The sequence below is a fragment of the Perca flavescens genome, chromosome 9, assembly GCF_004354835.1.
Source record: "Perca flavescens isolate YP-PL-M2 chromosome 9, PFLA_1.0, whole genome shotgun sequence".
In the NCBI taxonomy this organism is placed as follows: Eukaryota; Metazoa; Chordata; class Actinopteri; order Perciformes; family Percidae; genus Perca; species Perca flavescens.
Genome location: NC_041339.1, coordinates 29,834,635 through 29,850,984, shown reverse-complemented (window position 1 = coordinate 29,850,984; position 16,350 = coordinate 29,834,635). Strand labels below are relative to the sequence as shown.

The 16,350-nt window shown below is 40.5% G+C and overlaps 1 protein-coding gene across 1 annotated transcript; it reads left to right on the top strand.

Moving 5' to 3' along the window:
- The first annotated feature begins 1,401 nt into the window (after positions 1–1,401).
- Positions 1,402–14,999, top strand: tm4sf18 (transmembrane 4 L six family member 18). Its single transcript, XM_028588506.1, has 4 exons — positions 1,402–1,733; positions 8,209–8,277; positions 13,601–13,743; positions 14,179–14,999. The coding sequence occupies exons 1-4, from the start codon at positions 1,554–1,556 to the stop codon at positions 14,375–14,377; spliced, it is 591 nt and encodes a 196-aa protein (XP_028444307.1). The 5' UTR covers positions 1,402–1,553; the 3' UTR covers positions 14,378–14,999.
- The last annotated feature ends 1,351 nt before the right edge of the window (positions 15,000–16,350 follow it).

The window sequence follows — 16,350 nt, the reverse complement described above, 5'->3', positions numbered from 1 at the left end:
TATGATGAATTTGGGAACACCTGTGAGACATTTGGATTGAATCGGTTCTTGTAAAATTTATGGATGTTGATAGAATGTTGATGTCTGGTATATCCTTTAATCCAGATTTAATACACAATGTTGTCATCAAGGGTTGTCTTTATTTATTTTCCTGAAAAGTTAAAATTTTGGATAAGGCAGTTTAGCTTATTTTAAATGTATCACCATCTAATTAATACGTCAGCAATGTTCTTACAAGTATTTGAAAGTAACTGATTACATTTTCTCAAGTACTGAGATAGTTGTACTTTACTTTAGTATTTCAATTTTCTACTACTTTATATCATCCACTTCAGTTCAGAGGGATATATTGTACATTTTACTCTACATTTATTTGACAGCTGTCTGGTTTATAGTTACTGTACAGATTTTAGATCCAAAACATATGATCGGTTTATACAATATGATGTATTCTCACAGATTTAATACTACTAAAATTAGCTCCACTTCGACTGCGTAAGTAAGTCATAAAACACTGACTGACAGGTGCCATTTTGAGTACTTTTACTTCTGACACTTCAAGTACATTTTGTTGCTAATGCTTCTGTACTTTCACTTAAGTAACATTTTTATTTCTAAAATTTCACTTAGTATAAAGTATATTTATGAATGAGGATTTCTACTTTTACTGTAATAGTAAATTATTGGAATACTTCTTCTTCTGCTGGTTCCTGCACCTTTAAGTTTTTATAGGTGCATATGTGTATGCACCCTTTTGGTTTGACGGATGGCTTAACAGAAATGTAAATATGACATTGTTACCATTTAAAATATTTCTAAGTAACACTAGTCTGGGTCAAAATAACCCATTGTCTTGGGTGTGATTGGTGACCCAGTGGTTTTTATACCCATGGGTACTTGGTTAACACTGTGATATACTACTGTTGGTATAGTACAGAATAGGATTGAAATAATTAGTCCATTAGTTAGTTGATTACAAGAAGATTTGCAAATGTGAAGATTTGCTTATTTTTTCTTCTTTATATATATATATATATATATATATATATATATATATATATATATATATATATATATATATATATATATACAGTATATAATAGATCGTATAGACTAAATGATCAATAATTGATAAAGTGAGGAATATATAATATTTAATATGGTACATCTACTACAAATGTGTTTACCATGGAAGAAAGGAAATAAGAAAAAAACGATGTTGTAATCGAGGGAAATTAATACTCCAGAGTGCTGTGTGAGGCCTGGCTTACTAAGAGGATGTGGGAAACACACACCCACCCACATCCACATCCACACACACACACACACACACACACACACACACACACACACACACACACACACACACACACACACACACACACACCTAACACACTAACATACAGCAGGCTCTTGTCACTTGTTTTTGTTTCCTGGCTCCCCAGCTGCTCTGACCCTTCCCTCCCCTCTTGCTCAATTTCTCTTGCTCTCCTCGGCCCATTCCAGTTCTCTCCTTTCCTCCCTGCGGTTGTGAGTGTTTTTTGGGTTGAGCGATGTGTTGTTCGGTGGGTTTCGCCAGGTCTCTGGGTCTGGCTCTGCTGCCTCTGGCCCTCTGCTGTATCCTGGCCAACCTACTGCTGCTGTTTCCCATGGGAGAAATCACCTACATCCAGCAGGACCGCCTGGCCAGCTACATCTGGTACTTTGGTGGACTAGGAGGAGGTGGATTGCTGGTGCGTAAAAAACTGCCTTCATGTTTTAATTAGATGATGAGTATTTGTTATATTTCTAGGGTTATACTATAGGTTTTGTGTGTCAAAATGTCAAAATATTCTGATTCCAATTTTTTCAGCTTTGGTCAAATCATCAGATTTCTTTAGAAACTTTAGTTTACTGGTGAACATACACCAAACATTAGGTTCTGGTAATTGCAGTGACATATTTTGAAGAAAGGAGAACCACACACTAAGGTCCCGTTATTTTACCTTGACCAAACAAAGTGTAGTGTGGTTATCCTCTCTTTAAAAGCTCAACTTTAGCATCATGAAAATAACTTTCCTTCAACTTTATACAGCCCAAAGTTTTTGCTTTACATTAAGTTTAAAATGTGTATACCATCTTTTAAAAAATACTTTACTTTGTTTTTTATGCCAATCAATAATCAAAAAACACCTTAAACTATATTTTATTCTTTGTGTGCGACAAGATTTTAGACAAAACCCTGGTTTGTCATTCACAACTTTAAACATAATAGCTCTTTTTCCCACGTCGGGCACATCCTGCCATTCATTGCCTGCAGCTCAAATAGAATCGGATTACAGTTGCAGCAGTGTGAGCTTGGTGCATAGAGATTTGAATATGATATTTACTCAAAGTTTGGCATCTGTATTTGTGGCAGGTTTTGGTCTTTCCTTTTTTTTTTTTTTTTTTACATGGTATGAGTGTGGAAAATAATATACTGTAATAAGCTGATACAGAAAGCTGTGAAACTTCTGAGGGTAAAGAGTTACGAGTCTGTATGATCTGACTATAACTTCTGTACTTCTGTGAAATCGTCATTCACCATAATGAATGAAAAGAAGTTGAAATGTTTGGTATCGGTGCAATGTGGCAGCCATTTTCCAAATATTGGATTGGATTATTTTGCCTGGCAGAGGCGGTTTAAACAATGTGGGCGTAGGTTTAATTGAGGTCACGGGTACCACTTGGTGGAACTTATCACTGTCAGTTGCACTGGAGAGAGAAATTAATTGAAACTAAAAGTCATGAGATACACTTTTCATCAGTAACATTCTTTAAAACCATGCTTTGACCGCAGTTTTTTTTATGAATGAGATTCTTTCACAGCTTTTTAGCGATGCATACTTTAAAAAAGCCTCATTAACGAGCTGCATTTACCAAAAAAAACCTTCCGCCCTTATTCAGTGGTATAAAGACAGACGCTGGTACATGTAAAGTAGATAGTGTTTACTATTATATAGACTGAAGCCTTTTTTTTTCTCAGTTTGTGTTTATTATATCAGACTGATGCTAATTCAGGCTCACTCATGCTTTTAACTTGCCTTTCTTGTCCATTGTGATTTGTTGATTTGTTTTGTTGCACTTATCTGTATGCAGGGTAAGCCTTTGATTCATAAAACATGCTGTTTTAGACCAAATATTATTAAATGTCAATTGTGTCCCTTCAACACCATTCAGTCTGAGTGTCTGCAGTTGCTCATTGAAAACAATGGAGTGTTATGTGAATTCACAGTTAATCCGTCTGCTACATGCTGCTGATCTGTTGGGTTTATGCTCCGATAGCAGAAAGGAGCTGTTCTTTTAGTTTGGTTTTAAGGAGGAACAGAGGAGAGATTGTATTTTCCCAAACAAGATTAACCTTGTTGAACAGCAGTGCACTTGTGTTGGGTGGACGCAGCTTCACTCTGTACAAATATTTAGATTCTTATTTAGTTTGGAAATAAAGAAAGGCTCCGAACATCTTAGCATGTCACTGTAATATATATATATATATATATATATATATATATATATATATATATATATATATATATATATATATATACTGTATTCTACATGACAACAGACTGCATAGAAAATGGTTAGCAGAAAAGTAAATTATATACATGACCAAGCAAGTGTGTGTTTCCACTACTACTCATTTAATGCAGAAGAGGGGCAATTTAACTGCTTGTTAAGTTCTGTGCAAAGCTGTCAGAACAAACCAAAAGGTACAACAAGTTTTGAACATTTTGGTTTTCTCATTGTTAGAAAACTTTATTTATAGAGGCGATGAATCAGCACGGGCCATGCATTTCACAACCAGAAGAGGATGCAGAACAATGAGCAATGCATTTTAAAGACCAGTCAAGTTATGAGAGAGAAAGGTTTGAATCTTAAAATGTTCCTTTCACATGCTGTAAATGACACTTCCTGCGGATGTTCCACAATAAAAATGAGGCCCCTTGAACTGCTGGAAGGTTCTTAATGTGAACTATGGAGGAAGTTAGTATTAAAATCAAACAGCAACAAATAGGAATGGACCACAAAACAGGGTCCTATTAAAACATGATGACAAACCGGGGGGAATTTAGAAATAAAGGCCTCTAAACCCAGTTGAGGGGAATAAAGGCTCACTATTTTAGGAATATACAGTAGTTCATCTGTGTTTAGGTTGGTCTGTATATTCTTGTTACATCTTAGAAGACAGAACATTTCTGCAAGCACAGGGAGTTATTTGTGTTATTTCGGGAGATTTTCATACATGATTATCTTCATTTATGTTTTTTTTTTTTTTTTTGTCTGGTCAGAGAATACTTTTGCCAAACTGTTATATTCAATGTGTTTCTGTGTGAGCTCTTTGGGAGCTGCGGAGTGAAACTGAATGACACTTTTGCTTTGTAACTCCCCTGTAATTAATTACACATTAATTACATAAAACTTTATGTATTTAATATATCACCTTAACCATGCTCTGTTTTCTTTGTGTTCTCTGTGTGCCAAGAAAATATCCCTGTCGTCTTTTCCTTTCTTTGTGGAAATGACAGAAGGTTAAAGAGTCAAAGAGCAAACTAAACCCCTCTGAGAGAAATCTATCTTTATCTCCCTCCCTTCCTCTCCCTCGCTCTTCCTCCCTCCTTTTTCCGCTTTTCTCTATCTTCCTTTCTCGCTGTGCACTTCCCTCTGTATTGTCAGCCACTCTCTCTCTCTCTCTCTCTCTCTCTCTCTCTCTCTCTCTCTCTGCCTCTGCTCAAAGATAATCTTTAGGGGGACATCCAGGATGTGCAATGATGCCTATGATCTTTGGGACCTTGGGAACTTCCCTCCTCTGTTAGGACGTGATTTAACCCTTGTGTTGTCTTCCCATCAGTGCTCGAAGTGGGCCGGTACTCACCGGTACACAGTACCGGCACTTCTACATTTCACACATAAGCGTACCTGCACTTTTTCTTGCGTACCGCTACTTCTCGCATGTAGCCGGTACTCTACCACTGACAGAGAAAGCGTCAGTGTCAGACAGATTGACCCTAACGTTACATAAACTACAGACGGCACTACGTGATTTACCTCGGACCTTGACAAATCACGTAAAGGCAAGCAGTCGGCCCACCCTATCAGATGTTCGCTTAGCCACGGACGGTAGTTCGGAAAAGCTGTCTGATGAAACTAAAAAGAAGTGTGTCGAGTTTGTTTCAGACACCGCACACACTGTGTAGGCTACAACACTTAAACTTATTCCACCAACTCTGCTCCGGTCGCATCTACATGTCTAGCAGCTGCTTCCTCTCTGTATTTCTCCTCTGCCCCCATGGGCGTCAGTTTGGTTTGAAATGTGCTGGGGACAGAGACGCATTCAGAAGTAGGCTACATTTCCAGATTTTTTTCCTCTTTCGCGCAGCTCATGTTTTGAAAGACACTGTCCTGTAGCTTAGAATGAATAAAAACGTGGTTTAATGTAGTCTACGTAAACAATGATCAATGATTACCAAATGTCTTTCTAATATTGCTCTAATAACCACTGAAAAATGTCAAAAAATCGAACCCAAAGTCCAATTATTATGGACGTTATCTGACATTAAGCGTTTCTGCTTCACATTTTCAGCAGGGCAGCGTATAAGTCCTAACGTGAAAAAGTTCAACATTTAATGTACCTAAACAACGATCAATCATCACCACATTTCTGGTTAGATTTTTTGACAGTTTTCAGTGGTTATGAGGAGCAATATGAGAGAGAAATTTGGTAATCATTGATCATTGTTCAGGTACAAGCTTTTTCCTCGCCATAGGCTCCAATGAAGAATAAAAAACGCTAATGTGAGATAAATTATATAATCGTTGGGTTTCAGTTTAGTTCTTTTGACAGGCTTAATTTTTCATTACAAGATATGGCCATGAGACATTTGGTAATCATTGATCGTTGTTTAGGTAGATTAAACCATGTTAAGTTTTTTTCACGTTAAGCAGAATGTCCCGACATGCAGGGTTGTGAACAGAGAAGCGTGCAGCCAGCGCAGCAGCAGAGCGGCTGTGTCTGTGCCTGCCCTGTGGGGATAGAGATTGCTGTGGATTTTTTGGTATCTGTCGCTCAAGAATTATATGTGTTATGGACTTTTTTTTTAACTAAATTGAGCTTGAGGTTTTCAAAAAAGTGGTGGGTACAAAATTACTCATAACGACATCTGGTAGGTACACGTACCCAGCGTCCCCATTGAAATCGACGCCTATGCTGCCCCTTTCCCACACACACACACACACACAATATCTCCAAGTTTTGTTTTTCACTGTAGAAATCTCAAATGTCATAGCCTAATGATTTGCCAATGTACCGGAGTATGGGCACCTTTTTTTCCACTTCAAGCACTGGTCAATGTGACCCAAAGTCAACACAAGGGTTAAAGTCCTTGACTGCTGGGAGACAGAGAAAACAACACAGGAAAGAGGAGGAGAGGAAAAAGGGATGGAGGGATAGTAAAACATGAGAAACCTGAAACAAACAAACAGACTTGCCATTATTTCTCTCTATCCCCTGCAGTTTTCTCTCTTTTCCCTGAGCAACGTTTGTACAACATCTGTGGCCTTAGCTCTTGTTTGACCACTTGTATTGTCACAGCTATCAGATTTGTTGTCATTTAATTTAGTGTTGATGTGTATGGTCTGAAAAAGATGAACCCTGATCCCCTGACCTTTCACGTTGGACCAACAACAGGTCAAAAGTTTCACTTGTGCAACCCGTTAGGATACTTTTAAATCTCATTTCTATGGTAATGCTAACAAAGCATGCTAACAGTCAAAGACGGCAAATGATCCCTTGATTACTGTATAGTGCACCATATTTACCCTTTGCCATGTTATTTAACATGCTATGTACTACGTTAGCATGTGCTAGCATTCCGTTCAAAGCACAAGTAAGCCTACAGCAGATTATGACAAAGTACTTCTTGACTTAGACCTACTTCCTAGATGACGGGTCTTTTAGGTAATATCCATAGGTGTCAAAAGCATTCACATTCATTACTCAAGTAGAAGTATAGATACTAGGGTTTGAAAAGACTTCTGTAGAAGTTGAATTATCAACTCAAGTAAAAGTAGCCTGCTCCACAAGGGCCTATAGTGCACTACCTCCTACCCAACAAAAACGTTTTTTAAAGGCCATAATGACTATAATGTTATATTAAAATCATACCTGCAAACTCAGATGGGCTGTCAGCATTTTAACCGTGTTTACTCCAGCTGCTAGCTAACGGTAGGCTAAAGTTACCTGCTGTCTAGTGTAGTGTTAACTAGCGTCCCGTGCGGCGATGTTTTGGTTCCCTCTAACGTCCATTTTCGGGGCATCAGGGAGAAGTGACACTTAAATAAGGCACCGAAATCCACGTTGCTTTTCGGTCCGGTAGATAACGGTTGTTAAGGCACCGGTGCTGTATTAGCACCGGGTCTGTGCAGGTGCGATGGATCGTGTACAAACCAATAGGGTGTTGGAATGATATATGTTTATACTTCTCATCCAACCACAATCAAATTCACTCTCTCCCAATGGCGCGATTTATCTGGATAGGTTGTTTTTTTTGTGTTCTTTTGAACGATGAAAAGCCAGAATGAAAAAAAGCCAAACTGAAGTAGTAGAACTGAGTAGAAAGTACAGATAATTGCGTGAAAATGTAAGGAGTAGAAGTAAAAAGTCTGTTGTAAAATAATTACTTCAGTAAAGTATAGATACCCAAACTTTCTACTTAAGTAAGGTAACAAAGTATTTGTACTTCGTTACTTGACCCCTGGTGATTATCCATATAAAGAATACTGCTTTTAACAAGGATTATGGTTGACCAACCCATACATTTCTGGTGGGACAAAGATCTTAGAAGGGACTGTAGGCTGTGTGCTTTATAAATAAATTTGACTTGCATTGACTTGGCTTGACTTGTAGGGCTGTAGTGATATGGGTGATGGTACAGGTACAGGTGGTGGTGTTAATATTATGAAATGCTCCCAGTAACTGCCAGCAAAGAAAAAAAACAACAATCTTCCATTGTGGTAAAATATGATAATATCTTATCTTGCATAGCTTTAGCGTCTATATATTAGGCCTACTTTAGGCTACTATTATACTACTTTCTTATCTCAAACATTTTAATGTGTATAATTTCCTTAAATGAAAGAAAAAGAATGAATGCTACTGTTTTAACAAAACAATTAACTGTGTTTTTCCAGATGCTGTTTCCAGCTGTGGTCTTCATCACTCTGGGGAAATGTAGCTGCTGCTGGAATGAGAGTTTAATGGTAAGGGACTTACCGAACTACAGTACACTAGGCTGTAAAGAATTCAAATGTCCACACAAGTCTGCAGAATGCCCTTAAAGGTATACAGCCACATTTACATGGGCACATTATATGACATCTCCCCTTTTAAGTTTTGTTTCTTTCTCTGACGATAAACAAGAATCAAAAGATATCCTGACTGTTCCTATAACTGATCATTTGAAAGGTACTGCATTTGATTAAACAGTAAGGCACTAATATCAGTTGACTTAACTCATCAAACATAACTCTGTGCATTATATTAACGAGCATTATAACATCAGCTCTCTTCACAGTGTCAATAAACTTGTCGGTCCACAGAATTAATAAACATTTCCCATAATTTCTCTTTTCCCCTCCCCATAGTCCATAACTCAAAATGAACAAAACAGCCACACCATCACAGCGAACATGTGATTTTTCTTCACAGATTCAACCTTTCAACAGGTTTACTCAGTCTACCAGACCGGGTATGGAACAGTCCAGTCTGTGTGTCAGGCGGTTCGACACTGGGGGTTGGTGATGCAGTGTCAGCAAAGACTGTGGGGTCAGGCTTCTGTGTGGCAGCTCCTTGCTGTAGTCCATCTGGAGCTAGAGGATGTGTGGCTCCAGCCGCTGGAGAAACCTGTTGCAAGTGACACCGGTTGCGTCTCAAAGTTGCTCCCTGGGGTGTTTCAATGACAAAGGAGCGTGGTGTGATGCTGCCTCCAGAAACAACGGCAGGTGTTCTCCAGGCTTTCTGATGGTCCAGCTTCATGAGGACAGGATCACCTGGTTGTAAAGAAGGCAAAGGCATAGCGCCATGGCGCTGATTAAAGTAGAACGCTTGTTTCCCTTTTTCCAATGCATCCTTGGTCCTGACAGTTTCCAGATCAGGCCATCGGGGCTGTAGATTTGCCTCCAGTGTTGGAAGCGTTGTCTTTATCTTCCGGCCCATGAGTAGCTCTGCCGGGCTCACGCCTGTGGTGGTGCAAGGCGTTGACCGAAAGCACATGAGGGCGAGCAGAGGGTCATTCTGCTTCAAGATTCTTTTAGCGGTTTGAACACTTCTCCCTTCATGTCCGTTCCCTTGAAGGTTGTGTGGACTTGAGGTGATGTGTGTAAAGTCAAACTCTCTCGCAAAGTCTTTAAATTCCTGGCATGAAAATTGAGGCCCATTGTCAGACACAACCTCGTCTGGACAGCCAAATCTGGCAAACACTGCCTTCAACTTCAAGATTACCTGCGAGGCAGTGGTTGTCGGCAGGTGAAGTATTTCCAGAAACCGGGAGAAATAGTCTGACACGACAAGGTAAGTGTGTTTGTCATGATCGCACAGGTCCATAGCAAGTCTCTTCCAAGGCCGTTCAGGTAAGGGGGTAGAGATGAGAGGTTCTTTCCGCTGGCTGGGTTTCATCTCACGGCACAGGACTGGACATTTTGATGGATTTCTGATGAGATGCTGGGCCACCATACAGACGCATGGGCTCGCTCTCTACACTTTGTCAAACCCTGGTGTCCATCGTGTATTTTGTTCAGGATGTCTGTTCTCAGCACATCTGGAATCACCATACGGCTGCCTCTGATGATGATCCCGTTGCATTCAGATAATTCAGCTTTCATGGGAAAATACTCCCTGATTGCTGCTGGAACATGGCCTATGTACTCTGGCCACCCTGACTTTATGTACTGCAACACCAATTGTAGGTTACGGTCTGCTGCTGTAGCTGTCTTTATGGCCTCAAGCCTACGTGGGGTTGCAGGCATGGCGTCAACAACGGCTGCTATGTAGCACGCTACGTCAGAGTGAGTGTCAGTCTCCTTTTCCAGGCACTGTAGTGGACTCCGTGACAGTGTGTCGGCCACTGTTAAGGTCTTCCCTGGTGCATATTCGGCCATCGGTTTAAATCTCATAAGTCTCATGAGTAGCCTTTGGCACCGTATTGGCACATTGTCCAGGTCTTTCTGATTCATGAGTGGAACCAGAGGTTTGTGGTCGGTGACCAGTTTGAAGCTCTCAAGGCCACACAGGTACTTTTCAAATCTCTCACAGGCCCTGACACTCGCCAAACACTCCTTCTCAGTCTGTGCATATCTGGTCTTGGCATCAGACGGACGACGTGAGCAGTATGCCACAGGTTTCCATTCCCCTTCATGCAGCTGCAGTAGTATTCCGCCTATGCCATAACTGCTGGCGTCGGCTGAGACAGCAGTAGGGCGGTTTACATCGTAGAACTTCAGGACTGGAGAAGTGGACAGGATGTCTTTAATCCGCTGGAATGCCTCCTGCTGAGAACGGTCCCATGTCCATACTGATTTAGACTTTAACAGGTCATAAAGTGGCTGACCCACTGTAGACAAGTTGGGAATGAATTTTCCTAAGTGATTAAACATGTCCAGAATCCGCTTTAGGTCTTCCATGTTCTGTGGTGGTGGGAGCTCGCAGATTGCCTTGACTTTGTCAGAGTCATGACACCTGATTTGTCAATGACTTGGCCCAAGAAGTGAAGCTGGTCCTGCCTGAACTTACATTTTTCATTGTTTAACTTCAGGCCGGCTGACTCGATCCTTTCCAGCACCTTGCTGAGACGCTGGTCGTGCTGCTCTGGAGTCTTTTAAATGCATATATCCCAAAGGGTTTTATAAAGGTGGTTAACTTTGTGCTTTCTGGGTGTAGAGGTATCTGCGAGGCAGCATCCAGTGACGTGAACATTGTTGCTCCACTGAGTTTAGCAGTAATTTCCTCAGCAGTTGGAAGGACGTACCCCTCTCTCCTTACAGCCTTGTTTAACCTCTTCAAATTGACACAGATGCGCACCTTCCCATTTTTCCTTGGAACTGGTACCATAGCCGCACACCAGTCAGTGGGCTCAGTCACAGGCTCAATCACCTCATTTTCCTCCATGCGTTTTAATTCCTCTTTTACTTTTTGCAGTAGAGGCAACGGAACGCGACGAGCACTGTGCACTGTGTATGGCTTGGCGTCATCTCCTAACAGGATTTTAACAGGCTCGGTTTTGAGTGTTCCATGCTCACCGAATGCTTTGTGGACTTCTTTGACACGTTTCACAAGCCCCATCATCATTGCTGTGACTCTGCTTAGCAGATTGTTTGCGTTTCGGCCACTGATGACATATACTGGAAAAGAGTATGGCTTTCCTTTATATTCTGTGCTGGCTTGAAACTTTCCTAAACAGTCCAACTGACCACCTGGGCTGCACAGTGCAACATTAGATGACTCCAATTTCTTGTTTGGAACTAATTTCTTGAATGTCTCTTCTCCCATAATGTTTACATCTGCCCCCATGTCAATTTTAAATTTGACCGGTGTTGTTCCAATTGTAAACCGTATTGTCCATTGTTCATCACTTCTGTTTTCATTGGTGACTGCACCCAGGAAGTATGGTGTCTGTGAAACAGTCTCTGTCACTTCTCTGACTGATTTACTGTAACATTTCTTTTCCCAGTGACCCACCTTCTTACACTTGTTGCATGTAGAGTTCATGGCTGGGCACCTTTCCGGATCTCTGTGTTTCAGTTTTCCACATTTTCCACATTTCGAGTCTCCTTGATCATTTTCTCTCTTTTTAGGTTTCCACTTCCTCTGCCTAATCCTCTCCCGTGGATTTCCTGCACCGCTGCGCATGACTCACCCTGCAGGTGAACTTGGAGTGCAACCTCCTCGGACTGGCGAACAGTTGTAATGGTTTGGGCAAGTGTAAGATCAGCCATTAGCCTAGCTGCAATTTACGTGACAGTTCTTTGTCCAAAATGCCCACCACAATGCGGTCACGGATGTGTTCGTCTTTGTTTACACCGAAGTCACAGTGTTCTGACAAATCGTACAGGGCTCTGATAAACATTTCAGCTTTCTCACCGGGCCACTGCAATCTCTGCAGGTGCGCTCGTGAATCATGTTGTGTTTAGGGTGGAAGTATGCGTCGTATTTTCCCAACACAACGTCAATCTTCTCATCCCCATCCATCTCCTTCAAGGTGAAAGACTTGAAAATGTTTTCAGCCTCAGGCCCTATGGCATAAATCAGCAAACTGACCTGCACTTCGCCGTCCTCTTTACTCAGTTTAGTGGCCAACCGAAATCGCAGGAAACGTTGTTTCCAGTCAGCCCGTTCTTTTGGACGATCAGCACGGTGGCTCAGTGGTTATCACTTCTACCTCACAGCAAGAAGGTTCTGGGTTCAAATCCAGGTCGTCCCGGGCCTTTCTGTGTGGAGTTTGCATGTTCTCCCCGTGCTTACATGGGTTTGCTCTGGTTTCTTCCCACTGTAAAGACATGCATGCAACTAGGACTGCAGTTGAAAATCAGCTGACTGGCTAACACTGGTGCATTTACAGAAATGTTCATTAATGTGCATATAAATAAATAAAATCTCTCTAAAAGCGAAACTTTCCACAGGATGAAACTTGGCCATCTTTTCGAAGAAGCAATGTGTCCGTCAAACGCTTCTGACACCATGTAAAGAATTCAAATGTCCACACCAGTCTTATACTTGAAAGAATCCTTTGTATTAAGCAAACATGCAGGTAACATACAGGCAGGTGCTAAACTTAACTCTCCACAACTGCGTGAGTCTTACGTTACAGGCGCAACGTGCGTAGGGATGCAGCAGAATGCCCTTAAAGGTATACGGCCACATTTACATGGGCACATTATATGACATAGGCCAAGCTTAGGCTGCCAATACCAATAACTCAAGGAGTAATAACACTGACATTAAACTAATGCTAGAGAAGCCCCATACTTATTTATGCTGAATCTGCAGAATGATATCTCAATTGTCTTGAGAAATTTCTCAACAGTTGCTCTCTAAATATAGAACCAAGACTTCATTTGATGTTCATATATTTCTGTGTGCTACATACAGACCATTATTTATGAACTGTTAAACTTTTTTTAAAATCAAAATATAAGGCTTTTTGGTCTTTTACCCATTGCAACTCTTCATAATGTTCCCATTTAACTGCTATTTTGCTCTTTCTTTCTCCCCACTCGGAGAATAATACTGTACAGTTGTCATTAAGCCAGCCAACACTGTGTCCTTATGAGGTGGAATGCTAATGCTAATCCAGCAGTGATAATTTAACAAGGGTCCCATTGTTATTCAACACTTAACAAAGTAAGCTTGGCTCACACCACACAAGCCACATGCACAGCTGCAGTTGTGTGTGTGTGTGTGTGTGTCTGTTGCAGCTGCCTCTGTATCTGAGCTATTAAACGAATAAATGAAACAAGTCACACACATATTCACAAAGGCATCCAAACACATGCACGTTAAATCACTTTGTCTGCTTGTGTTATTCTCCAGATGTGCGGGTCAGTGTTGGCAGCTGCGGTCGGCCTGGTGGGGTCTGGCTACTGTTTCATCATGTCAGGATTCGCCTTGGTGCAGGGCCCTCAGTGCTTCACCTCTTATGGATGGTCATACCCCTTTGCAGACCAGGGGGGCAGGTAGGGAGATACTGTGTGTGTGTGCTTGGTAGAATTTATTCATATTCATTCAATTTATTAATTTGTTAAACATTTATTCTATAAAATGACATAAAACAGTGAAAAATCTCCATCACAACATTCACAATTTGCTTGTTTTTTCCAACCAACAGTGCCAACCCAAAGTTATTAGATTTACAATTATATAAAACAAAGAAAAGGAGGTAATCCTCACTTTTCAGAAGCTGGTCATTGCTCACTTATCTCATTTAAGTCATCAGCGTGTGTACTCAGAGACTACTTCCCCCTTTAGTATTTCAGCATTTTAGGAATGTAGTCAGTCACTCAGAGCAAGGCGTGTAACCGATGCAAAAATGTTGGTAGAAATGCAGCTGCTGACTGTGATTGATCGTCAACTGATGTCAACTGATCTCTCTCTCTCTTTGTGTGTTCCAGGTATCTCTTACAACCAGAGACTTGGTCACGCTGTCTTCAGCCGGTTCACATCGTAGAGTGGAACGTGACTCTGCTGTGTGTGCTACTGGGCCTGGCCGTGTTGGAGTTCATCATCTGTCTCTTACAGCTGGGAAACGGTTTAGTCAATGCCGTCTGCCGGCCCTGTTGCTACAAGCAGGAGTATAGTCTTAATGCTTAGATCTAAACACACATGCATACGTGTATGTAGACTCACCTGCTGAGAGTCACACACTCGACAATGTATGCATACATACAGGACATTAATGGACACATGCATACGCAACCTTATTGCCCAGCACCATTTATATGTGTGGAAGTACACCTCAATCTTACTTAGACAGACCGACCTACAGTACATATGCAGTGTCATGGACACCTGACTGCCACGTCAGTATATTTGCTATATTTTCAAGCTTTTAATGTGCCTGTTAAAGTGGCAAAAATCTCTATACAGTCCTTGATGATGATGATGATGATGATGATGAGTTGATGATGCTCATTTCCATTATTTAGTTATTCATTAGCATCTTGGCTGACATGATTATCTTGATGCACCAGGAAGTGTCCTTTCTGTCCAGTTTGATACTTGTGGTTCCAACGTTTATACACTGTGTTGGATCACCTAAGGATTAAGAGCAGATTTTTGTGTTTGTCTTTGTACATTTGTTTTAATTTCCAGAGCATTTTGTTGTAAATTGTTTCTTTATATGTTTTGGATGCTAGATCAGTGTTAATGGACACTTTATATATATTTTAGTGACATATTTTTATAATGTATGTTTGTTTGTGCTGCCTTGAATAAAAATAAAAGACTATTTCCATTTTAAGTTTCCAGTGAGTCATTAAGTTTAAGCTGATCTTTGTCCACCCAAAAAACAAAATTTAAAATTCATAGTTAGGACATTTAGCAATTACACTCAGCCAAAGCACTTTACACTGAAATCCCCAAAAATGTCAGTGGTAAACACTTTGTCATATGCAGCACAGGTATGTGTGTCTGGCAGTGTTACTTCATTGTAACAGTTTGGCCCAAAGCTAACGTTTGCCACTAGCTTCGGCTAATCGTAAGCTAGCAGCCAGGTTACTTCAGATTCAAGGGTTCAATTCATGTCAGTGTTGTGGAATTGTGTTTTAAAGTAACTTTAGTACTAACGTGAGTTAACATTACCGTATAATGTCTACATAACAGGTAAGAAGAATAGATTGGGCTAGCTAAATCATGCTGCCTCAACACATGGACATACTTCTACCTGCATCTCCCCGTCTTCTGATTCAGGAGAGAAGTAAGGAGGTTTTATAAAACAGTTACACAATTTATTAAAATGTTATTTGATTTCAGCTTGTACGGAGTCTCCAATTGTTTTTATTATGACAGAGTAACGTTAGCTGTTAAAATGCTCTACATGCAATATGTTGCTGATGATCAGATTTAGTGTCTCTGACTACAAAACGCTATTGTCAGTCACGCAACATGTGATCTGAATAAGGCTTCAAATCAGACTAATATCAATTAAAATCTCTCTTATTCAAAAACAATAACACATCATGTTGAGTCAATTCTGAACCAGTCAGCTCTTAGATCATCTAAGAGCCAGGCGTTTCCAAGCATGCCAAGCATGGGTCCAGTGTTTTCAATAGTTTTTTTTGCATTGCAGTGTGTACTCATACTTAATTGTTTCTCGTATGCCTGTTTTGCTTATTACCAATCTATTGTAACCTTTGTCTTTCAGATTAAGTTGAATGCAATGCAAGTCCTGCAAGTTCACCAACCTCAATGAAACTGAGGTTTTGGAAGAAAACAGCTGTTTACCAATAGTTAATTGTGGATTCAGTTTTAGTCCTCTGCCTAAGTAAATAAAAAAGGCAGCTATAACAGAAGTTGTTCAATTGTTAACTGGCCAGTCCCTTTCCGTATAGCTTTTGGCATATAACGTTTTTACTTGTTCGTTGCCCATTCACAAACTTGTCCTTTTTCATAAATATGTACCACTCCCATCAATTCCAAGTACCTATTGGCTTGAATTTTTACATTTGCACAACCATGAACTGGGGTGGATGCTCCATATTCATGCTCCATCTTGAAATACGTTAGCCGGTAAGGGAGATACAGGACATACTCCGCATTTCGCGTTTTTGCTGTCAAATGATAGA